Source organism: Rousettus aegyptiacus, unplaced genomic scaffold (assembly GCF_014176215.1).
Source record: "Rousettus aegyptiacus isolate mRouAeg1 unplaced genomic scaffold, mRouAeg1.p scaffold_m13_p_14, whole genome shotgun sequence".
In the NCBI taxonomy this organism is placed as follows: domain Eukaryota; kingdom Metazoa; phylum Chordata; class Mammalia; order Chiroptera; family Pteropodidae; genus Rousettus; species Rousettus aegyptiacus.
The window spans coordinates 35096036-35122502 of record NW_023416289.1 but is presented as its reverse complement, the minus strand read 5'-3'; the positions used below and the strand labels follow the sequence as shown (position 1 = coordinate 35122502).

At 53.4% G+C, this 26467-nt stretch overlaps 4 protein-coding genes and 1 long non-coding RNA gene across 6 annotated transcripts; 3 read left to right on the top strand and 2 right to left on the bottom strand.

Annotated features, from left to right (window-relative positions):
* The first annotated feature begins 329 nt into the window (after nucleotides 1–329).
* TMEM190 (transmembrane protein 190) lies at nucleotides 330–5065 on the top strand. The gene is made up of 5 exons (XM_016154253.2): nucleotides 330–4031; nucleotides 4122–4157; nucleotides 4401–4526; nucleotides 4602–4686; nucleotides 4773–5065. Exons 1-5 carry the CDS (start codon nucleotides 3923–3925, stop codon nucleotides 5005–5007), a joined length of 591 nt encoding a protein of 196 aa, XP_016009739.1. The 5' UTR covers nucleotides 330–3922; the 3' UTR covers nucleotides 5008–5065.
* Nucleotides 5066–5957: 892 nt separating this feature from the next.
* TMEM238 (transmembrane protein 238) lies at nucleotides 5958–9485 on the bottom strand. Its single transcript, XM_016154239.2, has 2 exons — nucleotides 8174–9485; nucleotides 5958–6073 (listed from the first exon to the last, which is right to left on the bottom strand). Exon 1 carries the CDS (start codon nucleotides 8709–8711, stop codon nucleotides 8181–8183), a length of 531 nt encoding a protein of 176 aa, XP_016009725.2. The 5' UTR covers nucleotides 8712–9485; the 3' UTR covers nucleotides 5958–6073; nucleotides 8174–8180.
* A 106-nt stretch (nucleotides 9486–9591) lies between these two features.
* Nucleotides 9592–12065, top strand: RPL28 (ribosomal protein L28). 2 transcript variants are annotated; one of them, XM_036232347.1, is made up of 5 exons: nucleotides 9686–9707; nucleotides 9971–9978; nucleotides 10063–10151; nucleotides 10245–10368; nucleotides 11812–12065. In XM_036232347.1, the coding sequence occupies exons 3-5, from the start codon at nucleotides 10071–10073 to the stop codon at nucleotides 12018–12020; spliced, it is 414 nt and encodes a 137-aa protein (XP_036088240.1). In that variant the 5' UTR covers nucleotides 9686–9707; nucleotides 9971–9978; nucleotides 10063–10070; the 3' UTR covers nucleotides 12021–12065. The 2 variants fall into 2 exon arrangements, with proteins under 2 accessions (XP_016009728.1, XP_036088240.1); XM_016154242.2 differs by lacking the exon at nucleotides 9971–9978 and having other exon boundaries at nucleotides 9592–9707.
* A 5738-nt stretch (nucleotides 12066–17803) lies between these two features.
* Nucleotides 17804–22355, bottom strand: UBE2S (ubiquitin conjugating enzyme E2 S). Its single transcript, XM_016154229.2, has 4 exons — nucleotides 22106–22355; nucleotides 21315–21462; nucleotides 19726–19916; nucleotides 17804–18255 (listed from the first exon to the last, which is right to left on the bottom strand). The coding sequence occupies exons 1-4, from the start codon at nucleotides 22106–22108 to the stop codon at nucleotides 17926–17928; spliced, it is 672 nt and encodes a 223-aa protein (XP_016009715.1). The 5' UTR covers nucleotides 22109–22355; the 3' UTR covers nucleotides 17804–17925.
* A 26-nt stretch (nucleotides 22356–22381) lies between these two features.
* Nucleotides 22382–23895, top strand: LOC118611438. The gene is made up of 2 exons (XR_004954416.1): nucleotides 22382–22921; nucleotides 23312–23895. It is a non-coding gene; the product is annotated as an uncharacterized LOC118611438 (long non-coding RNA).
* Nucleotides 23896–26467: the final 2572 nt, after the last annotated feature.

The window sequence follows — 26467 nt, the reverse complement described above, 5'->3', positions numbered from 1 at the left end:
AGGGCAGCCTGACACATCCTGACTCACCCTCCCTGCCTGCCTTTTCCATTCAGACGGAGCCGGCTGCCTCGCAGGGCTCACGGCGCGCTCGCTCGGAGGAGGGCACGGAACGAAAAGTTGGAAAAGTTGAAAAGGGAAAGGGGGGGGTGGTCGGAGAGGGGCTGGTGAGGTCATCGGCGTCCCCTCCCTCCACCTCCTCGGCCGGCCGCCGCCGCCGCCGGGGCAGACACATGAGGCTCAAGAGCTGGGGCCCGGCTGTGGGCGGGGGGGTCCGCTGGACAAGGATAGGCAGAGAGATGGGGAGGCAAGAGAAGGGGGTGATGGGGCAACGGGGCGGGACTGGGGAAATGGAAGCTCCATGGGGAGCGCCTCCAAGGAGCAGAAAGAGAGGTGGAGAAACTGAGACCCAGGCAAGGGGACAAGAGAAGCACAGGGGGATGGGGGTACTGGGGCAGAGATGGAGAATCTGAGATTCAGAGATAAGAGAGACAGTAGTCCACAGAGAGATAGAGACTAGCAGTTACTCTGCAAAGGAGTTAGAGAGGAGGATTCCAGAGTTAGAGAGATGAAGGCAGCATGAGAGATTTGGAGAAACCTGGGGAGACCCCAGGAGGAAGAGGGACAGAGACACCCAGTCTCAGAGAGGGGGAAAGTAGGGGGCAGAAGAAACACAGAAAAAACGGAGACACCAAAGCAGGGCAGCAAAGATAGAAGCCCGAGACACAAAAATGGAGATGTCAGGAGTCAGCAATGCAGGCAGAGTGAGGGAGAGCCTTTCTTCAGGAGACAGGTAGGGACAAGAAGGTGAGAGAATCAGAGACAGACAAGGGACTGAGCTAGAGAGACAAGACATTGAGGAGAGGCTTCACCCTTCTAAGCCTCAGTTTTCTGCCTGTGAAATGGGGATAACTGAGTACCCACCCTACACGCCGATGCCTCGGTGTGGGCAAAATGAGTTCACTCATGTAAGGCACACAGTCAGCTCACAATAAGTTCAAACCATTGCTGTTCTTGTGGATTTTTATTAACACGTCCAGGGAGACAGAAAGATGTAGCCACTGGAGGAGACTTAGATGGTGAGGCAGAGAGGGTGATGGAGACCTGGAGAGAAAGACTCAGTGGAGAGCTGGAGACAGACAGAGCAGGGGGACGCTGGCTATGCAGAGATGGCCACATGGACAAGTCTTGGAGCAGGAGAGGGAGACAAGACTCGGGACAGAGATGCTAACCCAGGGTTAGCAGTCTGTGAGTGCCAGGTACATGGGGCAGAGGTAGCCTGGGGTTCATCGCAGAGCCGGTGAGGGACTGAAACACAAACCCAAGTCCCTATGAGCACACTGCCCAGAACAGAGGTGTCAGAGAAAAATGGGATGGGAGTAAGAAGAGGAAAGGTGATGAGCACTTCCAAAGGCCTCCCTGCAGCCCCCCTCCTGGCCCCAGACTGTGCTGAGCTGGCAGGGGGCTCCAGGGATGAATGGCAGCTGGAGTCATCCCCCACCACTGGGGGGGTGACTGCTCAGGTCTCCAGGGAGGTGAGGTCACAGCCCCCCATGGTGGGACATGACATCATCGCCTCAGGTAAGCAAGCCCTTGATATGTCATGGCTACCCCTTCCATGGCCCCCCAGAGGCCCTTTCCAGCTCCTGCTCCCACTGGGACCCAGGCTTCTGACCACTGGGTCTCCGCCCCTCAGGGGGCCTGTTTCCGGCTGAGTCAGCGTGGGGGGGTCCAAGGCTGCGTCAGTGAGGGGAGAACTGACGTAGCCCCCCCCCCCAGACCGGTGGGGCCAGCCAAGGTGACTCAGGCCACCGGCCTGGGGGATGGAATGGCCTGAGGGGATGGGGACTGGGCCTGAGGCCAACCTGAAAGCAACAATAGGGATATGGTCACAGTGGCCCCTTCCACCTACAGGGAACCCTGGAGTGCCAGCCCCAGCCCTATATTAACCCAGGGGTCCTAGCCCCCAGCCTCTCCTCCCTTAGACCTGGATGCCCGGGCCCTCAGCCTCCTCCCTCAGACCTACGAATTTGGGTCCCCAGCCCCTCTTCCCTCACACCCAGGGGTCCAGAGCCCCAGCCTCCTCCCTCAGATGCAGGTATCAGGAATCCAGGCTGTGAACTCTTGTTTCCAGAAAGGTGGAGACAAGTGTGTCTCCATTTTGGGATCTGGGGAATGCTCTGCTGGAGGAGATTAGAAATCTGGGACTTGTCTATGGTCCCTGGCTCGGGTCATTCCCACATCTGCCTCAGCCATCGCTCTGGGCCTACGGGGTCATCTTCTCCCAGGTGGCCACAGGAGGCCAAGGGAGATGGGTGGGCACAGGACGGGAGTGGGTATTTCTCAGGACTCCTGGGTCTTCCTTCAGGTGGAGGATACTGGGGTTATGTCTGTGGAGAGGAGGGCAAAGAGGGATAGAGTGAGAGAGAGGCAAAGAGGCTGAGAGGCAGACTGGGGATCTCAAACAATAACAGAAGATGACACCAACAAGCAGAAGTATAGATGGAGCAGAGTAAAAAGAAATGCAAAAACAAGGAAATCTAGAGACCCAAAGAGACAAGTTCAGACGTTGAGAGACAAGGATGGGGGATGCCATGCCCCAGACTCAGGGCTGGTCACAGACACGGCAGGGAGATGTCACAGGGACAAGAGGAGGGAGCCCAGGGTCCTTGCTCATGTGCTGGTCCCCCCGAGCAAGGTGGGGCTGGCTGGCGTGAGGTCAGCAGGTCCAAGGCTGTGTGTGTGTCCGTCTGTCTGTCCCTGGGGGGTCCTGTCTGGCCACTGGGGGGTGACGGGGCAGGCGGGCCGCAGAGGCAGCCCAAACCTGTCATTAGCGGTGAGGGCCATGACGACGGGGCCCCCCCAGTCCCAAGTCGCGGTCCAGGGCCCAGCAGCCCCACCTCCCACCCCCTCCTTGATCCCTGAGGAATCCCGGGAATTGGAAGTAGGTCCAGATGATGTTGACACCGGAAACGGTCAGCAGCTGCTTGGCCTCAGCCCCATGACCCCTCTGACCCCCGCCCCCGGCCCCCTGCCAAGCCCCCTCTGACCTGTGTCATCTCTGACGGAGGCAGCCCAGGGCCCACTCAGCTCCCACCAGGATGTTTACAAGAGAGGGCAGGATGCAGTCAACCTCATGGCGCTTCCTGAGAAATGGGGCCCAGACTCCTGGACGGTTGCCTTTAAATCCCTCTTCCCTTAGACACAGGAGACCAGACCCCCCCCAACTCCCCTAATCCCTGTAATCCAGGTGTCCAAGCTCCCAGCTTGGGGAGGCTGAGGCCTAGACAGATGAAGGATCTCCCTGCCCATGAGTCATCCTTACCCCCAGCCCTCAGATCAGTGCCAGGCATGGCCAAGCTGCTCCTGTTATACATTCCCCATTAGAGGATTGGAGTGTGATGAGACCAGGGGACTCCTGACAAGTGCCTGACTCCTATTTTCTCCTTGACCTCCTAGGTCCCCTGGTTGCTATGGAGGCCTCCCTAACAATGGGGTTCAGTGAGGCCTTTGATCTTTAGGTCCCCCTGCCCCCGGTTGCTAGGGAGAAGATCCCTAACAATGAGGTCTCAGGAGACTTTAGGCTCCCTGGAGCTGCTCCTAGACGTTGGGTGATAAAGAGAGTCTCTGATGAGGATTCTGTGTGCCCACGCTTTGGGTCCCTTACTTGGTAAGGAAAGTCCTTGGACTCCCCAACTTTCCACCTAGGTTGCTAAAGAGGTCCTTCTAACACTAGGCACCCATCCCACCTCCTGGGGCCCCTTCCACCTGGTTTCTAAGAAAGCAACTCCTTAGCAACCAGGCATGACCAGGCCAGTGTGACCCCCTTTCCTCTTCCATATAGCTAAGGGGACGCCCTGACAACAGAACTTAGAACCTGGGGCTGGGCAGGAAGGTGGGTGGGGCTGAGCTGGTTGCTGTGGCAATGGACTTGGAGGTTTCTGCCCATAGAGGTCCCAGGGGTCTGGGAGGCGACATGGTGGGCTCTGGGGTCCCAGCTTTGAGTCTCTTCCTGCTGATGCAGGGCTCAGTAGGTGAGGGGCCCCGGAGAGAGGGTCGGAGAGCTGAGTAGGGGCCTCCTCGGCCTCCACACAGCAGCTGACACCATCTTCTTTCCTTCACAGATGGGAATGGAATCCAAGGGTTCTTCTACCCATGGAGTGAGCAGTGGCTGGACCCTGGGTTTCCAGGGATGGGACCCAGTCTAGATCCCTGGGTCTGAGGGAGGAGGCTGGGGGCCTGGACTCCTGGGTCTGAGGGAGGAGGCTGGGGCCTGAACTCTTGGGTCCCCTACAAAGCAAGCACTAGGCACTCAGTCCTCAGAGCTTGGCCTTGGGATCCTGGTGCTCTAAGGCCCTCAGGGCCAGGCTGTATGACGAAGCCTGCTCATTGTTGGTTCCCAGGTTGTGAGGGAGATGTGTGGGACCGGGAGAGCTGTGGGGGTCAAGCAGCGATTGAGAACCCCAATCTTTGTCTGCGCCTACGATGCTGCTACCGAGATGGGGTCTGTTACCACCAGCGGCCAGATGGTGAGCGAGTAGAAGCTGGTGTCTCTGGGGAGGGGCAAAAGCTGGCATCCGGGTCTAAAGTTCCATGTTTTCCAGAGAACATGCGGCGGAAGCACATGTGGGCATTGGGCTGGACGTGCGGAGGCCTCCTCTTCCTCATCTCCAGCATCTGCTTGTTCTGGCAAGTGGGGTTGGGGTTCAGGGGGGACACTTTGCTCCAGAGGAACGGGCAGATAGGCTGAGGAAAGTGTGTCCCCTCCCCACCAGGTGGGCCAGGCGGCGGGACATGCTGCGCCTCCCAGGGTTCCTGCAGGGCAAATGTAGCCTGCCAAGGACTGTCTCTCTGTTGTCCAAGGACCGGGGGACTGTGAGTGAAAAGAAGTCCATGGGCAGCATGCCAACCTCAGTGCCTTTGGAGGGAACCCTGGATGTCTCAGGGGCCACTGAAGGGGAAGGGACAGAAGGGGGCGAAGATACGGAAGGAGGGGATGAGGAAGATTAGGGGTGCCCCTGGGGGACCCCTCAATACAGATATAGCATATAGATGCCTGTTCTCTTTTCTGAGAGCCATGGAAGCCAAGACCTGGAACAGTGTGTGTGTATGTTTGGGTAGGTCAGTGCTAACAGGGAACTGGACTCTGATCATGGAGTGTGTGAACTTTTGGGGTTGAAAATGAGAGTGGCCTGGGAGTAAGTGGGGAGGATCTGAGCTGAGGGGCACCTGAGCCGATGGGGGCCCCAGGCTTATTGGAGGGGCTGGGCTGTGATCATGGGGGGCTCTGGACTGAAGGGCATCTGAAATTAGAGATTTGGGGGTTAGGTAGGCATGGCCTGGGTTGAGGGGGGCCTGAATTGGGCTGAGGGGGCATGTTACAGCCAGGGGGATGTACCCCTCAGGTCTCATCCTGCAGGAAGCGCCGTTGCCTGATAGTCTCTGGTGGTCTCCAGCATTTGTCAGGTTTCCCATAAATCTCTGTGGGGGTGGGGGGTGGGGGTCCCTCCAGGACATGTGCCTCCCCTAGGAGAGGACTTCAGCTTTCAGACCCCCAGTGGCCTGGTGGAAACTTTCTTGGAAGTGTGTTACAATTCAAGACTCATCCTGCCCACCCCTCCTTCCTTCCCCCTCTCCTCTCTCACTTCCAGACCCACAACAACTTCTCCTCCACTAGTCTTTCCCCCAATAAATATCTTGCAAGTCTAATTTGTCCCTCTGTCTGCTTCCCAGAGGTCACCAAACTAACAAAGCAATCTGGGGAGAGGGAAGTCTGGACTGAGATGGTGGGTCTGGGCTCAAGATCCAGCCCCCCAGCCCGTTCTGTGAGGCTCCTATGTCCCCAGTGGCTTTGGGTCCCCCAAAGGCTGGGGGGACCCTCTGCAGCTGTGCTCTTGGAGGAAGCAAGCGATCTCACACTTGCCCTAGCTCCATCCCCCTGCCAAACAGACAAGCAGAGCTGGGAGGCAGAGCCATTTATCCAGGTGACAGACACAGAAGGAGCACAGGTAGGTATCCTGGAGGCCAGATGTCAGGGGCAGCAGCACATCTCACTCAGGTGGAGCTATGGGTTCGTCTGCAGATGGGAGGGTGGGGTTAGTAGCTGTTTGAAAGCTGCATCCCTGTGTTCTCTGTGCCCACCACCCAGTGACCTGCTTTAGCCCCTCACACACTGACTCTGTGGCCCCTCATCCCTCCATACCCTGATTTGCTGCAGCATGCACTAGACTTTAACTCACTGGTATCCAGTGGTACAGGTGGGGAATGAGACTGGGAGAGTGAGAGGCGCAGACAGAAACATGAAAGACAGAGAGACTGATATAGACACAGGGGACACAGAGAGAAAGACAGACAGAGACTAACAAAGAAAACAGAGAAGGGAAATGATAAAGAATGAGGTTGGTTCTACATGGCCATTCAACTAATTTGGTCCCAGAGAGAGAAGGGAGCGACTGGAGCCGAGACCTAAGGGTCCTTTTGTGAAAATTCAGGTTCTCTGCCTTCATGTGCTGGAAGCACCTCCCCTTTACCACTGAAGAGGGGGCCTGTGTATGCTAAGAGAGACCTACACTCAAGTCGGCCTGGCCGGTTTCTGACAGGTGGTTCCAGCAATGGAGGTCCACCCAGCTGCATGAGAGTTCTAGGCAAAGTAAGAATTTCCAGGGAGCAATTTAAACCACACGTGGTTATTTCTGCTTTATATGCCAAATTTTGTGTTAACTCATGCTTTACCTATGCATACAGTTGTTCATCCTTTCTCAAGAAACTGAGTCACTCATCCATCTATTGTTCCACCTATCCATTCATCCATCCATCTACTCATCTGCCCAAACCAGCCGGCCGGCCACCCATTCACCTGTCTACCCTTGCACCAATCCAATCATATCCATCTACCCACCCACCCACACATCCATTGACCAATTCATCCACCCATCCATCAATCTAACCACATTCACCCATCCATCCATCACTCCATCCATCCATCCATCAATTCAATTACATCAACACCCATCCACCAGCCCACCCATCCACCTAGTCCAGCCACCTATCCATCAACCAATCCATCCATCCACACATCCATCAAACCATCTATCCATTCATCCATTCATTCAGCCATCTGTCCATTTATCCAACCATGCACCTATCATCCACCTCTGATTTTCTGAGTTTTTGCTAAGCAGTGGTAAGAACAAAGACACCAGAGACCCAGGCCTTACCTTGAAGGGGCTCCTATTGGGTAGGAGAGATAATACCAGAACACACAGGCACAATACATGGTGATACAAGCAAAAATGGGTAACTCAGATAATATGAAGACCCAGAGAAAGGCAGTGAAGTTGAATTATATCATAAAAGACACAGGAAGTTTTCAGTGTAGAATAGAAACAGCAGTGGCACTCCGGGAAGAGCATGGACAGAAGCTAACTGGTGGGAGAGCGGGGCTGTCCACTGATTGAGGGATGTCTGTCATGACTGCAGAGACGGTGGAAGATGTGGATCTGAACCATGGGGGATCCACATGCGGGTGAGGGGCTTCGGTTTAACCAGAGGGCAATGGAGAGCCACAGCAGGGCTTTGAGCAGAGGAGTGCACAGTGGAGAATGTGTTTAGGAAAGCAGAAGGTAGAGGAGAGAGAGAGAGGGCATGAGCCTTTCCCGCACCTTGGTCTGTTGCCATCACTGTCCTGCCTGTGTCGGTCATTCCCACTTCTTCCCTCTCTCTCTTTAGACTTTTTGTCAGGAGAATCCCAGCTGTGTGCCCTTGGGCAAGAGGTGGCACCTTTCCGGGGCCTCAGTGTCTTCCACTGGGGTGGAGATGGTGAGAGTAGTGACCTCAGACACTCAGTTACACTGAGAGGATTAAAAGGGACCTGATGCGCCTAGGGGCTGGAGTGTAGGGAGGGACTTCCCAGGTAACAGTGACTCTCCCACTCTCACCCCACTCTCATCTGCACTCTTGCCTGCTGTCTCTCATCCTCTGGGTCTCTTCTACTCTCTGCTTCTCTCCTTTGAGAAGAATCTTGTCCTCCTGTTCATGGGTTTCTCTGTCGCCACATTTTCTCTCACTGTATTTCTCCATTTTGCTCTGTCTCTGATTCCATCTCTCCTCTCCCCTCCATCCCTCCCTCTCCCACCTCTGTCCCTCCCTCTCCCCACTCCGCCTTCCAGCCCCTCACCTCCGGCTCATTCGGTGCCCGCGCCCGCCGCTCCAGGCGCGGCCTCGAGCATGGCGAGCTGCAGGCGCACGCGGCGGGAGCCAGCGGCGGACGGCTGGCGCGCGTGGGTGGTGCGGCGCGGTCCCCGAGAGCCAGACGCGGCTCGTTGGCCGGCGGCGGCGGGCGCAGACCAGCGGCGGGAGAGCTTGCGCGCCAGGCGGGCGAGCGCCGAGGGCCGCAGGCCGTAGTCGCGCTCGAGCTCCTGGCGCGAGATCTCGATATTGCCAGTGTACCAGAGGATCCAGCCCAGCAGGCTCAGAAAGACGAGCAGCGCGCCAGAGTAGATGAGCAGGTCGCCGAAGTCGCGGCCGCGCACCTGCAACTGAGCGAACACGCCGGTCAGCAGCGCCACCATGCCGGCTACGTCGAGCGCCACGGCTAGCAGCAGCGCTATCCGGCACCGGCCCAGACCGGACGCCGGCGCGGGTTCGCTGGCTGGCCCGGACTGTGCACCCAGCGGGGGCCCCTGCGAGGCGCACACAGCCGGCACTGCCGCCATGGCCCTACTCCACCGCGCTGGCTCCGGCAGAGAGCGTTTCGGGTGCCGCCCGTCCAGGGGCGGGGTCAGGGGACGGCGCCAGGTGTGTCCGGTGCCCGCCTGGTCACCTGAGCCCAGCGGGAGCGGACGGGCCCGGCACGGGGTACCCTGGTTCCTGTGCAGAGCCTGGCCCTCAGGGATAAGCGTAGTCCAGCGCTACTGCACCCAAGGAGCGGAAGCACCGCATGGTCAACATGGGTCAACAGGGCTCGATGATGAGGCAGCGCAGGGCGCTGTGGGAAAGCGGTCTCTTTCGGATCAGTCCGCCTCTTGGGGCCTCCTATGCACTCAAGGTGGGGACTAGGGGAGGTCAAAAACGGGTCAAACATGGTCCTGGACCCCAAGCAGCTCTGAGACGCAAGGAATCAGCTCATTGCGCGTCCCCCGGCGCCTCCTAGGTGCCTCCAGCGAATGAATCGGGGACACAAAGATGGACAGTTTACAGGACTCCCTAACACCGCGGTCAGATTCAGGGTATTTATAAAGACCAAATAAACGCGAGGATTCCGGAGCTAGGCTTAAATAGTTCATGCACTCGCACGTTCGTTCACAAACATAAATCCTAAAACACGTTTATTGGGCGCCCACTCTGTGTCAAGCCCTAGGTGAACAATATTTGGGAGAGGCCGCTGCGGAAGGTCCCTTGGGACCTCCAGAGCCAGACAGGATCCGAAATCCAGCCCTGGAGTTCCGTAAACACGCGAACAGCCCCGGAAGCCTGACGTTCGGCGTCGGAGAACACGCCCCCAGGTCTTTAGCCGAAGGGTTACGAAGGTTCCCGAGCGCCGAACGACGGGCTGGCGGAAATAGCCGAACGTCACCGAGTCGTTGAGGAGGCGGAGGTCAAGCGACGTCGCGCGCATTCCTGGAGAGGAAGCGGAAATGCGTGAGGGTATTAAAGGCGTCGCCCCGCCCCCGCCCGTCTTTTTCCGTCTCCGGCTGAGGCAACTAGAGAAGGTGAGTTGAGGCCTTTTGTCCTTCCTCCCTTCCTCGTGGCCGCATGCGGCGCGTGCTCCCTGGGGTTTGCCCCTGTCGGCTTCTCTGATTGTCCCTCACGTCCTTGGCCGCCCCTTGGCCCCACCCGAAGTTGCTGTGGGTTTTCACGTCGTCCCCCGCAGCTAGTCTCAGCGCCTGCGTTCAGCCCCGCCGCCTTAGGTCGCCGAGCACCGCCTGGCAAATTACTAAGTGCAGTCTGCTTTCAGGTTTCCCCCATTTATCAGGTCCTCAGGTACATCCTTTCTCTGTTTCCTGCGCGGGGCTGGCGTCGGCCTGCTGTTCCCTTTGCCATCTTCCGGTACCCCTTTCTCCGCAGCCGTCGCCATGTCCGCCCATCTACAATGGATGGTCGTACGGAACTGCTCCAGTTTCCTGATAAAGAGGAACAAGCAGACCTACAGCACCGTATGTGGGGCCCTGGCGCCTGGGTCTGAGGGAGGTACTCCTGCTGTCGCCGGTCCTCTCCATCTTCACGACCTCCTAATGTGTCCTTCCCAGGAACCCAATAATCTGAAGGCTCGCAATTCCTTCCGCTACAACGGGCTGATTCACCGCAAGACAGTGGGCGTGGAGCCAGCCGCCGATGGCAAAGGCGTGGTGATCGTCATGAAGCGGAGATCCGGTGAGCGTTTTCCCAGGCCGCGGCTGCCATCGGGGCAGGGGCCTGTGGTTGGGCACCAGGAGTAATTCTGCCAGTGAATCTGGGATTCCTGGGGTCAGGACGTCCCTCTGGGAAGCTGGTTCCCTTCGGCCACTCTATTGTTTCCTATCAGTGAAGAACTTTATAGGTTCTAAACTCTTTGTACCTTCTGGATGTGAAGATTAAATTATAGGGGTGCATGGTGGATGATATTTCCAAATTAAATCCTTTAAACAGCTCAGGTGGATGTTTATCACTGCAGTGGGAAAATTCAGACCAACAGATGAGGCTTTCTTACCCTGTCTCCTGCTTGAAGGAAGTGACAGGCTGGGTGGGAAGCACAATTTAACTTCCATTCTGTTTGGACTCAGAAAGGGTCCTAGCACCCCACCCCTCATCCAGTGTACCCTAAAGTGTGGGCAGGCTTCTTTCTTAGTTTCTTAGCAGTAGGGGAGGTGGGGGTCTCAAGGACTGTTACCAGTTAAAATCTGGGGTATCGTACTTCCCACCGTTTCTGTTTTTTGCTCAGGTTTTTAGGAGAAATGAGTGAGTTTTTCCCTGGTCACAGATTAGGACTGTCTTCTCTTTGGGGTCAGAGCTCGATATCCTGTTCAGTGTCAGCAGCGGCCACAGCCTGCTCCTGTTCTAAGTGGCTCCTACCTGCCCTGGAATGGCGTCGATCCTTCTGTGCTTCCACACTCCTGAGAACCTTGTGTTGTGTTGGGTCCTAAAAGGTTCCCTTTCCTTGGGTTGTTGGATAGCCTTTCCCGAGCTGTCAGGAACCAGATTGATGTGAGGAGTTGCTCTGGGGTGAGCGTCTCAGCCACACCCCTGGAATGGCAAGGGATCCTTGGCTTCTTGGGGGAAACCAGGAGCACAGGATTCCACCTAGGACCCTGTCAACTGTGTGGCACAAGAAAGGGGGTGTTTTAATCTTGGGTAGCAGTGTCCAGACACTGCCGTTTACAGGTAGGAAGTTCTTCCTCACCCTAAGCCCTCTATGTTCCCTGTTCCTCTGTCTCAGCTTGGTGGTTCAGACCCTTGTTACAGAGGGGAATACTGTGGGCTTGGGAGGGTGGGGCAGTGATGAGCTACAGGCCAAGGTCTCACTATCTGGCCAGCTCAGTGCCAAGTACTCACCTCCCCATCACTATCCCAAAGTCAGGCAGCCTGGATTCCAACTGTAAAAGTGACATGGTGGTAAATACTGTGTCTTAGACATAGCGGTGAGGAGATAGGCACCTGTACAGTGCCCAGGGCCGTACCTGGGCTGTGGAATGATCACTGAGTGTCCCATAGACCTGTGTGTAGGTGGGGCTGGCTGCCAAGGCCCTCTTGTTCTAGGGTGCCGTTGCGCCCTTACCACCTGGAAGGTGCATTAAAGGCCCAGGCCATCCAACTGGGGCTCCCCATCTCCCCCACCAGGCCAGCGAAAGCCAGCTACCTCGTACGTGCGGACCACCATCAACAAGAATGCCCGGGCCACCCTCAGCAGCATCCGACACATGATCCGCAAAAACAAGTACCGCCCCGATCTGCGCATGGCCGCCATCCGCAGGGCCAGCGCCATCCTGCGCAGCCAGAAGCCGGTGATGGTGAAGAGGAAGCGGGCTCGCCCCACTAAGAGCTCCTGAGACTCTCCTCCCCTGCAAGAAATAAAGGTGTCCTCTGACCCTCAACCACCTCGCCTCAGCTTCTCTTCTGTGTGACCGCAGTGCTCTGGCCATATCACCAAAACTGTCAGCTTGTTCATAGGTGGGGGTTCTTCCACCCATCAGTACCACACAGGTTGCAATGTTAGGAGGTGGCAGACCAGGTGCAGCGGTGGAAGCCCAGCCCCAGCTGCTCCTCTGAACAATCAGCCGGTGTCAGTTCTCTGTTCAGCACATCAGAGATCAGTGTTCAGTGATACATTTAGAAAGTGCAGGTTAAACAAGTAAAATTGTCTAAAATCAGAATTTTACTGCTGGCACATGACAGAACTTTAGGGAAGACCACTTGACTCTCTAGATCCCTGAACACTCAGATCTTGGAAGGGGATCTAGGCTGAGGTGGCACACAGATGTGGCTGAATCTGCCCCATGTACCTCCCACAGCGGGGTCTGGCATAACCTGTGAGGTGGGCATGCCTACCATTTGGGTCTTGCTATCCGTCAACCTCACCCATAGGCATTCTCCTTTTCCTGGGTCAGGCTGCATTCTAGGGCAAGAACTTGGGGAGAGTGCCACCTGCCTCAGAAGCAGCCCTTTTGCAGCCTGCAGGGTATAGGTGAGCCATCCCTTTGTGTAGTGAAGAGCATGTCCTAGGGCTTAGGGACAGGTGGACAGCTCTTGGGGCCCCATGATTCATTCCATGGCTGCTGGTTTGGGGTCGAGTACCCATTTCTATTTGTCTGAAATAGGCGATAAAGCTCTTGAATCCTTACAGTTCAGGAGTGCTGTCCCTCTCCTTAAAAGGGACACTGAAACCCACACAAGCCACCCAGCAGAGGTGGCAGCCCCAGATTTCCCACCAGCCACCAGCCATGTCGTTAACCTGTCTTGGTTAAGGACCTGGTCACCCCTCTTTACCTCTGCTAGACTAGGAGTGATTATTCTCTCCAGCTGTCAGCTTTCATTTGCTTCTTGGTCACACTGCAGAAGACCTTGCCCCATTGCCCAGGCCCACAACTCTTGGCGAGTGGGCCACTGCCTGGCTGTTTCTGACATTCACATCTCCTCAGGGCTGGCTTGTTCAAGGTGTCAGAGCTGTCTGATCACTGTCTAAAAAAGTTTCTCCTGGTTTTCCTGCTCCCCCTCATCCCTTACCTGCATGTGTTGTGTTTATCACACTGAGCTGGTCTACCACCAGCTCTGCCAGAGTGTGGAGAACAAACACCGGGAGAGGCTGGACCTTGTCTTAACGATTCTGTGTGTGTCATGTGCATGTGTGTGTACATATGCACATATACATAAATACACCTGTGGATTGGCCATTTCTTATCCAGGTGCCGATACCCCATGAAGCAGGTGTCATGCCCGCTGTACAGATGTAGACAGGCAGATTGGGGGAAAGTCACATCATGGCTCCTGACAGTTTCCTGTGTACCCGCTACATCCCAGCCACTGTGCCAGGGCCCAAGGATCTAGCATCAAGTAGGACCCTGGTCCCTGTCACCCCGGGGACCCTGTGCAGAGATGAGGACCCCATTCCTTGTTCCCACTCTACAGCTCTGGCCAAGGTCTAAGGGCCTCAGGTTTCCAGCTGGGGTGTGGCAGGGGGGAACCCCGGGAGAGATGGAAATGTCAGAGGCAGCCAGGCAGTGGCATTCCCTAGAAGAGCTCTTGACCTCCACCCCTCACCCCTCCAACGTTCTTCAGTTAACGGATACGACCCTGACTACGTCCTGACAAACACTTTGTCTTGCCTGGATCCTTACAGTAGCCTCCATCTGTGCCCCACTTGGGCCTGTTCTCACCCCAGATAGAGCGGCATCTTGTAGGCACTAAGTCCATGTGACTTTAACGTCTGCTCAGGACTCCATTGCAGCTCCCGTCCCCTCCAATTCCCTCCAAGTGAAAGAGAAGGGCTATGAGTGCCAAAAGGGACACACTTTCAAGACTTGCTGTTAAGTTGAAAAAGCAAGGTGCTGCATGCTGTGTACAGGACATTGCCAATATGTTAAAGGGGGTGGGCTTAGAAGAATGTTTACATTTGCTCACATTTGGGTAGAATGTCTCCAGAAAAACACAAGAACCTGGTAACACTGGATGTCCCTGACTGAAAGAACTGGGTGTTGGGGAAACAGATCTGAGAGAACTGTGTGTGGAAACTTTTATCTTTAAAATTAAAATCTTTGCTTTTCGAATAGGTAACATCTACAGGGTATTCCAGGCTCTCCTTCCTTGAGACAATATATGCATGTGCTAAGGTGACTTTCCAGAGGCATTAAATACATATGCAATGATATACACATGCATCCTTTGTTTAAAAAAAAAATTAAAAATTTAAAAAGTAGTAGCATATACACAATTTGCATGTTTTTTGTTTCACTTAACATTTTAGAAATTGGGCAATATCTGTACATAATGAGCTGCTCCATGTGTTCAAAATTCTGAAATGCAGTAGACACACGGAAGGGTGCATAAAATATTTATACACTTCATAACTATAAAGGAAGCACCATGTAATAAGCACCCAAGTAAAGAAGCAAGACAATGCCCCTCAGAAGCCCTCTCGTGCTGCTGGTTGGAAGTGATCAGAGGTCCCAAGCTTTGTGGAAACAACCTCCATACTTTTACAGTTTTACTGTTACCAGAGAGTGGGGTTCCCCTCCTGGCACATTGTCCAGGTTCTTGATGTCTCGAACAAAGAATTGAGCAGAAAAGAAAAGCTTTATTAGGAGCTATAGTACACTTCCAGACATGGAAGTGGGCCTGGGCAAGGCCTAGTAACAAAGCCTTTGGGATTTTTATCCTGTGGGTGGTTACTTATCTTAGAGGTGTGGGCTTCTTGATTGACAACTAAGATTGACAGGACTCAGTGATTCATCATTTGCTTTCTAGGCATTTTTATTCCCAGAACTCAGTCTGTTATAATGCTATCAATGAACTTTGGGCAAATGCATCATGGTAGAATGATGGTATAATAAGGCTCAGGTAAACTGAGGGTTATTGGGGTCTTTATTGTGCAGGTGCAAGTGACTGGTTGAAACTAGTACTCAATTTTCTGCTCACTTGTTTCTCTGAGTTACTTTTAGCCCCCAAATGCCTTCTGGCTTGCTTACTTATGGGTGGACTAGGGCGGACCCCTTCTAGAATAGGATGACCTCAGTGCCTTTGCAGGCAGACCCGAAACCCCCTAACTTTCCTTCCTCACTCTTTTCTAAGAGCCATGAACCCCCTAATTATTAGTATGGATATTGAAGGACGAGAGTTCTCTTCTGTATCTATGTCCTGCTGGGAAGGGTCATAGTTCCTGCTCATTGGGGTTTCATGGAACTCTTTCCCTTTCTGCCTGAGCCAGGATGGGGTCTTGGGTTACCTGCTGAAGTGCTGCCTCAGCCCTAGACAAAGAAAGGAAGATATGAACTCATTATTTAAATTATAGATCTATTAATTTTCTATTATTGATTTGCCTATTAAGTGAGTAAAGGAAAACAGGCTTGGTTAATATATTTCTTAAAGAATAAAGAGGACTTTGGCCTAAAAGTCCCCCCCACCCCCACTCTCAATTCTAAGGGCCCTGTCTGGCCTAAAGCCATTTCTGCTAATAACAGACTGATGATGCTTATCAATAGCCAGAGAACTTGAGTCACCACTTTCTGGGCAATTATTGGATTTGAGGGAGAGGGCCCTTTTCCCAAAGAAAGGAGGAAAGAAAAGACTTACCTAGGTTTACTAAAAAGATTAAGAATTTTACAAGTGATGTCCTATATCATTACTAGGTAGGGATATCTGCTTAGCAACAACACTCATCTCTGCCCTTTTGGAAATGAAGTAGGAAGGCACTCAAACTATCAGTTTCTTTTGTGACTTGTTTGGCCAGTCATGACGTTTATGATTGTCCTACACCATCCCACACTGCTGGAAGCAGTGCCCGCTGATTTTGTTGTGTTGGTTCTTGAATACCCAAGTATGTTTATACTGTTTGCAGTTAGGACGAGGGTTGTTTAAAGCCTGTGGTATAGATGCAAGAATGCTGAGTGTTTTCAGCTGTACCACCAGGAGCCTATGCAGTAACTGTTGCCAGTTGCATGCAAGTGTAGTGGTTTCAAATTTGACTTACATTGCATTTTTTTAATTACTAGTGAGGATGAGTGCCTTTTCATGTACTTGGATATTTCCTGTTTTGTGAAGTGTTTGATCAAGTGCTTGTGCCCACTTTTTTTGTGTGTGCTGTCTTATTGATTTGTAGCTCTTTATATGTTTGGATTAGTCCTTTTGGGTTATGTGACTTACAAATATAAATATCTTGTCCCACTGGCTCATATTTCACTCTATTCATTTTAAAAAATTAAATCAGCTTGAAATATACTTTACACAAAGCAAAATACACCTATTTTAGGTACATCATTTGTTTTGACAGACTTACGCGCTGGTATGACCATCATCGTAATCAATATCTGGAATGTGCTCATCACCCCAAAACCTCCCCATGCCCATGCATTTTATCCTCCCTGATCTCATACCACCAACGATCTGCTTTCAGCCATTAAGTGATTAATTTCACCTGTTCTAGGATTTCATATAAATGGAATATTTATACTTCTATGGCTTAACTCAGCACGTAACACTTTTGAGTTTCATCCGTGTTTTGTGTATCAATATTTTGCTGAGTAGCATTTCATTGTATGAACACTCACAATGTCTTTACTCATTCATCTGTTGAACATTTGAGTCACTTCCAGCTTTTGCCCACTACAGAAGGACACAACTGTGAAGATCCACATATAAGTCTTTGTACAGACACATATTGTTCTTTCACTTTGTTTATGATCATTTTTGACACTGTCCTGGGGGTCCAGCACAGGGCAACAAAATTGCTAATGAATGATAAACTGAGGCAAAGCCAGCCTGCCTTCTCTGGTCCTGTTTCTGCCTTCCCTTGTTTCTCCAAGACCCACTGCTTCCCATTCCCACCATCACCCCCTCACTTTGTAGCCCTAAAAGCCCTGAGCCTCCACAGAGCCCAAGGGGTATGACTGCCAGTCCTCCGTCTGCAGGACAAAGAAACAGGACAGGATGGACCACTCTAAGCTACTCTGTCCCCACCCCTTGAATAATAAGAGCATCCAGGTAGCCTCCATCTCATCAGCTGATCTCTTCAAAGGCCTGGGCTCTGAAGTCAGACATGTGTGACCAAGGGGGTAGAACCCCCACAGCTCCTAGGTAAGGACTGTCCCTATGTGCCCAAGAACTGAAATCCATCATGACCTTTTAAGAGGGTCCAAAAAGGAATATGGCTAGTGGAAATCTCAACTTCAGCATGAAACCTAGCCAAGTGACCAGCTTGCCACACTGGAACTTCTCATCACTGAAACTGGGGGACAGGTGTCTTATTGGGCCTGGGATTGGTGACTCATTTTGCAGAAACACACATGGGAATAATGTTTGGTCACCCAGGACAAATCTTAAGACAGGATCTGGTGTCTTGAGGGGACAGAAACTCATCCCAGTGAAGATAGACAAAGCTCATCTGAGGAGGAGAAAGCCCCCTCACACCTTCTCCTGGCTGGGCTATTTGGAGCAGGCCCCAGAACCCCTCCCCTCAGCCTGTTTCAGATGGGAACTTTGACCCCAGAGCTCAACCAGGAGGTCTACTGAGCTGAGGGCCCTAGTGCTATAGCCTGTGTGTGGACTTGAGAGCAGGATACCACCTGCTTTGAGCCTACCTCCCCAACAGGCTGGCCCTGGGGAATCTAAGAGACACAGCAGCTGCTTTTCCAACTTTATTTAGAAAAACAAATCCACGTCCCAGTGCCCCATGCCCTCCCCCACCCCAGCCATAACTTAAATAACTTAGAGACAGTTGAGGGTTGGGTGGGGAGGGAAGAACCCCTACAGCCGTCGCAGAGCCCGCTTCTTGTCCGTCTTCTTCTTGGCCGCCAGCTTCTTGTCACGCTCACCTGCATGCTTTTTGGCCATGGGCCCCTCAGCCCCTCCTGGGCCCCCAAGGGCCATGGGGTCGGTGGAGGAGGCCGCAGCCACACTGGCCAAAGCCCGGCTGGCCTCAGCCCTCCCACCACTGGGCCCACTGGCACCCCCGTGGATCTCTGTGAGCAGGCGGGCACGGGCTGCATACTCCTCATAGTTTTCCAGGAGCAGGCGGCCTGCCTCCTCGTTGAGGGCAGACTCAGGGTTGGGGTGGATCAGCAGGCACTTGATGGTCTGTGGGGAATGGGCACAGGGTCAGAGGCCAGCAAGCCATGGCCTCACAAGCCTCCCATATCCAACCCTATGGCTATTCCCTTTCTCAACGCTGTTACCCTAGACTGGACCCAGCTCATGGGTACATTCCTTTCTCATCTTTGCTCATCACTGGCCCAATGATTGAGGCCTGAACTGAGGAAGAAAGGGACTTTCCCAGGATCACTCAGGAGGTGAGGGGCGCAGTTTAGGAGCCCACACTAGGGCCTGCTGGATCTCAAGGCTCTTTCCACAAAACTATAGCGAAGTGCACAAGCCCCGAGCCTCCACTGACTTTAATGGGAATCCCAAGTAGAGAGCAGACTCCAGCAGGGCTGGCCCATGATCGAGAGAATGGCACCGAGAATGTAAAGGGGCTTGTCCTCTATCTTCTACTTTTATTCTGAAGGGGAACTCAGAATGTCCCAGAATGTGCCCGGCCTTGAGCAGGTGATGTGACTGCTCTGGCCTGTAAAGGGAAGCAAGGGCTGCTGTAACACATGGCACCTGGTCCAGAAGACATCACTGATGATTGGGGACCCAGGATCCTACCCCAATTATGACCACCGTGCCCCACAACCAGAGGCCTTTCCTATAGCTCCCCGATGGCCAAGTCTGACACAGCATGGCCCCTGGGGACACTTGGAATTATTCTGTAAGTTTGTTTCTGGTATTACCTGGCAGCTACCGCTGATACTCCAGGATGAGGAGAGAAAGGTTGGGGTCTGTTTACCTTGGAGCTTGAGCCTCCCCAGTGCCCTGCAGGTAATCTTGGCTCCCCATCTCTTACCATTTGCCCCAGGGGCTCATCGGAAACTCAGTTTTCAAGAAAAACTTGAGCTTCAAGAAGTGGGGAGACAGATGTTGACCTAAATGCTTTAAATGCCCAGTGGGGACCTTGGAGCACCAGTGTCACCTAGATGGTCTCCACTGGGCTCATCCCTGCCCTGCAGGTGTGCAGTGGCATCCCTGGCTTCCCCTGCTAGATGTCTTCTGGTAATGCAAAAAGTCCCAGAGAGGGGCAAAATTAGCCCTGGTTAGGAAACAACTGCTTATGAAAATGTTCTGGAATTACAGGAAAATGACTGCCAGACTTTGTGACAATTAAAAAAAACCAATGAACTGTACACTTTAGAACAGTGAGTTTTACAACCTGAGGGGAAGACGGTGAAGGTCTGTCACCAGATGCTTGGTTTGACCTGTTAGAAAGTGCCCTACTAACTTAACCCATCACTTGTTTAAAACAAAGGTGCCCTTGGTATTGAACAACCTGTACAACCATACTTGCTTTCCTACGGCCAGCACTGCCAACTCGAGAATTTTCCAGAAAAACTGGGAACTTGGATTTTCACACGAAAGCCCCCAACTACTTCAGAGTTGATTTTAAAGAAACAATGCACTGGGGCTCAGAAATGACTCGGTGTCCAGGCCTGGGCCCACGCCAGAACTTACCAGCAGCACATGCCGGATGCCCAGCTCAGCCGTCCAGTCCCTCTTGAGCACATTGACGCAGATCTCACCATTGGCTCCCACATTTGGATGGAAGATCTTAGTCAGGAAGTAGCCCTTGGGTGGGGAGGCGGGAAAGTCCTTCCCCAGCAGGAGTTTCATACGGAACAGGCCTCCGGCGTATGGGGTCCCCTCTGGAGTGTAGGGGCACTGGGTCAGGAGGTTCGGCACTCCCAGGCACCGCACAAATCCCAGAACCCTGTCTTCACAGTCAGGGTGGGAGGCTCTGCTGCTTCCTCCAGACTGGGGATTCTGGAGCACAGGATGGGGCTCGGTCCCCAGGGGCCACAGGCACCCCGCCCCTGGACCCCACTTGTGCTGCCACCAAATCCTGGTCTCTACCCATCCCTGGGTGCCTCTTCTCTCCCATGTGAAAGCCCCTGTCATACACTCTTTCTAAGAGGCAGACCCTCGCACCCACTTGTCTTCCTGGAAAGACATCTGCTTGGAAGTTTTGTGGGCAAATGATGGGACAGTTCTGTCAACTTCATGGTCTTCCCTGTCTCAATCAACAGTTCTCCTGTCCACCCACTTCACCAGACCAAAAAGCCGTAGGAGCCAGCCCGGACCCATGCCTGTTCCTCATGCCCAGTCCTCACAGCTGACCCATTAGGAGCCGCGGCAGAAGACCTCAGGGTCCAGTCCTGACCCTACCTCCTAGTTCAGCTGAACCACTTCACCTGGTGCCAGTAGTGGTCGATGGCTTCCAGTCCCCTGAAGTCAAAGGCAACTCTGCAGGGACCAGTCACACCAGCTTTAAACATGCCAACAGCTTCTGTTCCCAACTTCTTACAGGGAGGCCTATAGCCCTCAAAGACTCACTTCCTAAAAGCTTCCCCAGCCCCTCACCTTCTCTGTTCCTGCAAAGTTCCCACAGCACCTGCCTCAGGGCTCTTCCAGATTTTCTTCCCCTGCCCCCAACCCAGGATTCACCTCAGCACATCTTCCTGGGCCCGGCCCCACTGTCCCCACTCCTGACCATATCCTTCGCCACACTCTTAACGCCTTGGCTAACTTTGTAAAAAAATCAACGACAGAAACATGGTGCATCTGCTAAATCACTGCGCCGAGAAGCAGCCAGCCATGTGCACTCACTCAGCTACACCAACATCATCTCCTCCAGGGCTGCCTCTCGCATGTCCTCTGCCATGGCCCAGGAGTCTCTGACACTGACGGCAGGATGGAGTCTGAGGTCACTAGCTAGGCCTTCCCTCCAGCCTGTCATGCTACTCCCACCCACCCTCACCTAACCCCTACAGGCCGAAGGGGCCCTGTGTCTGAACAGCCTTGCCCCAGAGACCAGGATTTTCTTACAACATTTATGGAACAAAGAAACACAATTATTTGTCATTTGTGGTGTCCTGCCTTGCGGACTAAGCACCTCTCAAGTAAGAAATGTATTTGACCTCTCTACCACTATGTCGCCAGCAGCTGGCAGACTTCAAGCTCCTAACTAGAGCTTCCTGTTCTTGTCCTAAAGATGACAAACAATCTAGGAAGTGCGCCCCTCTCTCTTCCATTCCCACACTCACCAGGGCCCTCGATGGTGACCTGCAGGTCGGTGAGGTCCTCCTCATTGGGAAAGACCTTGATGCCATCAGGCGGGTCTGTGGTCAGCGTTGTCACTTCCTTGTATACCAGGCGGATAATGTGAGGGGGCAAGTTCTCCACGTTGGAGTTCTGGGCACGAGAAAGAAGGGGGTGAATGGCCTGCAAAACCGGGACGCCCTGCAGGTTCTAGGATGCTGTTACCACCCTAGTCTTGACCCTGCATTCCCAGACTCAATCACGCCAGAACTGGCAGACTCCTATTTGGGATGCTTCAGGCGGCGGTACCAGGCTGATTGCTCACTAGAAATGGGACAGGGACTACGAGGGAGCTTACGGATGACTCTACTCTCTCCAGAAGCCCCCAAAGTCTGCTGGTAAACCCGCATGGGCCCCCAATGATTCCGAGTAAGACCAAGGCCTGCTCTGCTTCCTTTCCCCACATAATCTGGGTAAAACAATCTTGGAAATCCTAGTTCGGGCCTGGAAATGGAGGCCGAGCGTCCTTGCTCCCAAAACACCCATAAACTGGCCACAAAGCCCGGACCAAACCCCTACCCCCGGGGCTCAACCAGGCCTTCCCCTCCAAAGAACCTGCAGGCCGCCCGAGCTCCTACCCCGCCTGTAGGAAGGCCCGTGGGCCCATCCTCGGCCCAGGATCCCTCGTCGAGCCCTGCAACACGCTAGGCCGCCCGCGAGAAGCTCCTGAGACCCCGCCTCTTTCTCCGGGGGGCCTCCCCCCATTGCCCCTCCCTTGTCTAGCTACTGCGCTCACCATGACTGAGGCCGGCCGGGGGCGGGTCCCCCCGGCCCCCTTCCTGCGCTCTCCGGGCCGCCGGCCGGGGCGGGGGGCCCAACTGTTGGCGCTACGGCCCTGACGAGGCCCCGGCGGCCCCACTCCGCTCCCTGCTGCCTCCGACGCCCGCCGCGTACACCACCAAAAGCTTGACCCGTCTCAGGTGCCCGGCCGCACTGAGCCGGTCGCGCGCGCACCGCCACCCTTTTATATCCGCCCACAGACCACGCCCCCTTACGGCACGGAGCGCCGCACCTCGACCCGTGACGTCAGCACGCACGGTCCTCAGCGTTCGACGCGCTCGCCCCTTTTCCGCAAGCTTCGAACAGAAGGTGAAGTTGAGGAGGGGGCGTGCGGCGGACCGGCCAGTGGGGCAGTGCCGGGGTCAGACTAGGGAACCCCAGAGTATGGAAGGGCTGGGAAGGGACAGAGAGGTGGGGCGGGGGAAAACACGAGAGGCGACGCAACCGCTGATTGGTCCGTTTGAATGAGACGCCGCCACGACCTGGGTACGCGCGCGCCCCCTCACGCTCAGGAAATCGCGCACGGTACTTAACGGTCGCCCGGGAAGCCGGGTCGGGCGAGGAGAGGCGGGACTTGGAGGATTTAAACGGATGATGGAAGGTGCTGTGGCCAATAGGAATGCACAATCGTGGGATGTCGTCCTGAGACTCGCAGGGCCAATCCTGGCCGGAGAAGGCGGAAGGAGTACCAAAACGACCAATGGGAGCCTGCTTAGTCAGTGCAAGTCGCTCACAGCCAACGAAATTCGTTGGTTTTGTATATGCAAATGAGGTATGCCCGGAGGGACTGCTAGCTCACCGTCCTCAGGCCGTGGTGTGGGTGCTGAGAGTAGGTCTACGTTTTTCCTCGAGGCGCCATTTTGGTTGGGAATGACCTGTGACCTGTGTTTGATGTTGTGGAGTTTCCAAGACCAATCAAATCAGTGCGACCTTGACAACTTGTTCGCTTGGTCCTCAGATTTGTGACCCCTGACCTTGGCCAGGCCTCAGTCTTGACGCGGGCCTCAGTTTCTTCACTTGGGAAGTGGGCTTTGGGATCCCTCGTGAAGCTCAAGAAAGAAGGAAGCGTCCCCAGGCCCTTTAGGGGGTTATGCCTCTGTCTGGGACTGACCCATGGCCTCTATCCTTCAGACCTTAGCTGAGACTCGCCTTCCCTTTCCAGGAAGTGGACACACATTTGCTGGGAGAAGGAAGCTGCTCCAGGCCTCAGAAAATGGGCTGGTAGTGGCCTGGAAACGGAGGCCAAGAAATGAGGAATCCCAGAGGCGGAAGTGTCCATGCTGGCTCATCTGTACCTTGTGGCTGTGGTGCCCCTCTCAGAGCCTCTCAACTCAGCAAAGTAGAGTCCAGGTTGGCCATAGTGTCCTGAAAAGACCCCTGGCTACCAGCTTTCCCTCGTGGGAAGAGGAAGCAGGAAGGTGTAAAAGACACCCACAGAGTAACAGCCATAGTGATCACTAGGGTTTGTGGAGGCCTGAGCATGTGGGCATCTCCCATTACTGACCTTCAGTCTTATCCTACCAGGTTCAGGTAATTTTGACCTATTCAACAGATGGAACACTGAAGGATGAGCGGAATCGAGTCACTTGCCTAGGCCCCAGCCCAGCCTGGACAAAGCAAAGGTGGCAGTCAAACTGAGCTCTAGCTCAAAAACCTGCCCAACAGATTTAATAACTATGATGATAATAAACGCTGTTGTTTATTACATGGTGTGTGCCAAGCCCTGTTCTAGTCCCTTGCGTGATTGAGGTCATGTAACCCTTGCAATTCCCTGATGGATAGCTTATGGTTCCCCTCTGGACACCTGCATTCATTCCATAAACTTCTTTTGAGCACCTAGGCTGTAGCAGGCAGGAAGATATGGCAGAGAATCAAAGGGACAAAACTCCTGTGCTCATGGAGCTTCTGTACTCATGCGGGAATCAGCAGGCAAGTAAGTATATACCATCACATGGGTGAATGATAAAGACTGGAGAGTAGATAAGCCAAGGTCGGGGCATAGAGTGGGAGGGTGGGGCTGCTAATTGACCTTGGCTAGGCAGGGAAGGCCTCTCTGAAGAAGGGTCATCTGGGCTCCAGGAAGGTCTACGGGAAAAAGAATTCCAAGAAAAGGGAACAGTATGTGCAAAAGCCCAGGAAGAAGATTGTGCTTGATGTGTTTGGGGCACCCCCACGCAGCCAGCCGGGCCAGGTCAGACCGAGCTGGGCAAGTGAAGGGCATTGAGGTCAGACAGATTAGGGGGAGTGGCGGTTATGTCACCCACCTGGGCTATGGTGAGCGGTGTGTTCTTTTCAAGCACTGGGGAGCGATAGAGGCTTTGATGGTGTGACTCTGACTTTTGGGCAGAAATGGAGGTCAGTGAGGAGATAATCGCAGCCTTCCAAGTGGTGATGCTGACAGGTCCAACAGTTTGGTGGCAATGAGAATGGGAGAGGCAATGGGGTTGGGCGAAGTCAACGGTAATTGGTGTTAGGCTGGACCTGGTGTGAGAGAGAGGGAAGGGATAGTCTATACTCTGAACAATCGAAAATGGGTCAGCAAACCTTCTCAATAAAGATTTTTGTCTTTGCGGTCCATCAGTCTCTGTCCCAACCTACTCAACTCTGCTGCTGTAGATGATATGCTGATGGGAGGGGCAACTTTGTTCCAATCAGACTTTGTTTCAGAAACAGGCCTTAGCTGGAGTTGGCCCTCAAGGATGCTGTCATTTACCTACCCCTGAAATTCCAATGTGCCCCACCCCTGGTAAAAACCTTTCAAGAGCCCCCACCCAATACTTCATTTTGACTCAATTCCAAATTCTCATGAGGTCTATTAGCGCACTTTCCCTGAGGGCCCCTTGGCCTTCTTTCTGTCTGCTCCTCATATAAGCCAAGCTCTTTCTTTCTCACATGAAGACATTCACAGGTGAATCCCCTGTAGCTAGAAAGCTTTCCACCTTCTGTCCTCCTTGTGGGCTAGGCTTATCTTAAAATGTCACCTCATAGATCAGCTTCTCTCACCTCTCTCATGCTCTGTTCACTTCACCCTCTTTGATCTTCATGGTCTATCAGAATTTATAATTTACTTACGTGTTCGTCTCTGTCTTCCTGACTAGATTAGACCCAGGAGAGCAGGATCTCTGTCCACAGCCCCTAGTGGAGTGCCTGACGGATTGAAGGTGTTCATTCAACATATTGTATGTTTTCATTTGTATGAAATGTCCAGAATAGTCAAACTCATACAGACAGATTAGTGATTACCTAGGGGTGGGGGATTGGGAGATAGGGAAGTGATGGTTAATGGGTATAGATTTTCTTTTTGAGGTGATGAAAATGTTCTAAAATTGACCATAGTGATGGTTATACAACTCTGAATATATTAAAAACCACTGATGTACACTTTAAATTGGAGTTGTATGTATGCTTTGTAAGTTTTATCTTAATAAAACTTTTTTAAAAAAATTGGAAAGAGAAAAACTATGGTGGGAGTAACTGAAAAGCAGTCAGAGAGGTGGGGAAAGAGAGAGATGGAAGGGAAGAATATATCAAGCTGGCAGAGGTAGGCATGGAGGAGACAAGGGGAAGAGCTCGATGGAGCCGTGGGGAACCAGAGAGGAATTGTGACTAGGAGATGTGGGTGAATTTGAAACTCACATTGACACTCTAGCTCAGTGCTGCTGGGTAGAGACTGGAATGGTGTCACGCGGAAGAGAATCCAGTAGTGAGTTGATTATGACTTGCGTTGGGCTAGTGGACAAGATGGTCAGAGAGAAAGGGGTGGGTTTGAGAACTAGTCAGGTGGTGGCCTAGCAATGGGGCTGGGCCATCCGAGTTAGTTGGTGAAGGGGTTGGGGAGGGGAAAGGGTACCCTTTTGCTGAATATTTGTGACTCAGAAACTTTTATACAATGAAGCCCAAATTATCCCTTAGGCTGGAATCTAGCTTCAGAAATTAATCTTTATTTCTTCTGTTCATCTCTATTAAATTACAAACAAATACATGCCTGGAGAGACAGTCACATGGCTACCGAAGTGCCAGAAGTAAAAGCAGGAGGTGGGCTCTAGCCCTCCTTCACCTGCCACATGCTCCACTCCCCCGCTTCTCCTCCAGGTACCTGCTGGTAACATCCAACAACCAGGGTGTCCTCCTCCTCACACTTGCTGGGCATTTACATAGAGATGCATTTGTCCACATCCCCACACATCCTCCCTTGGCAGTGCAAGTAGATCAGAGGCTGTACAGCATTCTCCTATGAAAACATACCAGAGTCTCTAGCAGTCTCTGATTGAGGCGTATTTGCAGGGTTCAGTCTGTGGCTAGAAGCTGCCTAGAGCAC

What these genes read in the sequence shown, in the direction of transcription:
- TMEM190 (XM_016154253.2), top strand. Translation starts at nt 3,923, where the DNA reads ATGGACTTGGAGGTTTCTGCCCATAGAGGTCCCAGGGGTCTGGGAGGC. An exon ending in TTACCACCAGCGGCCAGATG is followed by an intron (nt 4,527 to 4,601) that starts GTGAGCGAGTAG and finishes CATGTTTTCCAG; the next exon opens with AGAACATGCGGCGGAAGCAC. An exon ending in TCCAGCATCTGCTTGTTCTG is followed by an intron (nt 4,687 to 4,772) that starts GCAAGTGGGGTT and finishes CCTCCCCACCAG; the next exon opens with GTGGGCCAGGCGGCGGGACA.
- RPL28 (XM_016154242.2), top strand. Translation starts at nt 10,071, where the DNA reads ATGTCCGCCCATCTACAATGGATGGTCGTACGGAACTGCTCCAGTTTC. An exon ending in ACAAGCAGACCTACAGCACC is followed by an intron (nt 10,152 to 10,244) that starts GTATGTGGGGCC and finishes TGTCCTTCCCAG; the next exon opens with GAACCCAATAATCTGAAGGC. An exon ending in CGTCATGAAGCGGAGATCCG is followed by an intron (nt 10,369 to 11,811) that starts GTGAGCGTTTTC and finishes CTCCCCCACCAG; the next exon opens with GCCAGCGAAAGCCAGCTACC.
- UBE2S (XM_016154229.2), bottom strand. An exon ending in GGTCACCATCGAGGGCCCTG is followed by an intron (nt 19,917 to 21,314) that starts GTGAGTGTGGGA and finishes CCTACACTCCAG; the next exon opens with AGGGGACCCCATACGCCGGA. An exon ending in GCATCCGGCATGTGCTGCTG is followed by an intron (nt 18,256 to 19,725) that starts GTAAGTTCTGGC and finishes CATTCCCCACAG; the next exon opens with ACCATCAAGTGCCTGCTGAT.
- TMEM238 (XM_016154239.2), bottom strand. Translation starts at nt 8,711, where the DNA reads ATGGCGGCAGTGCCGGCTGTGTGCGCCTCGCAGGGGCCCCCGCTGGGT.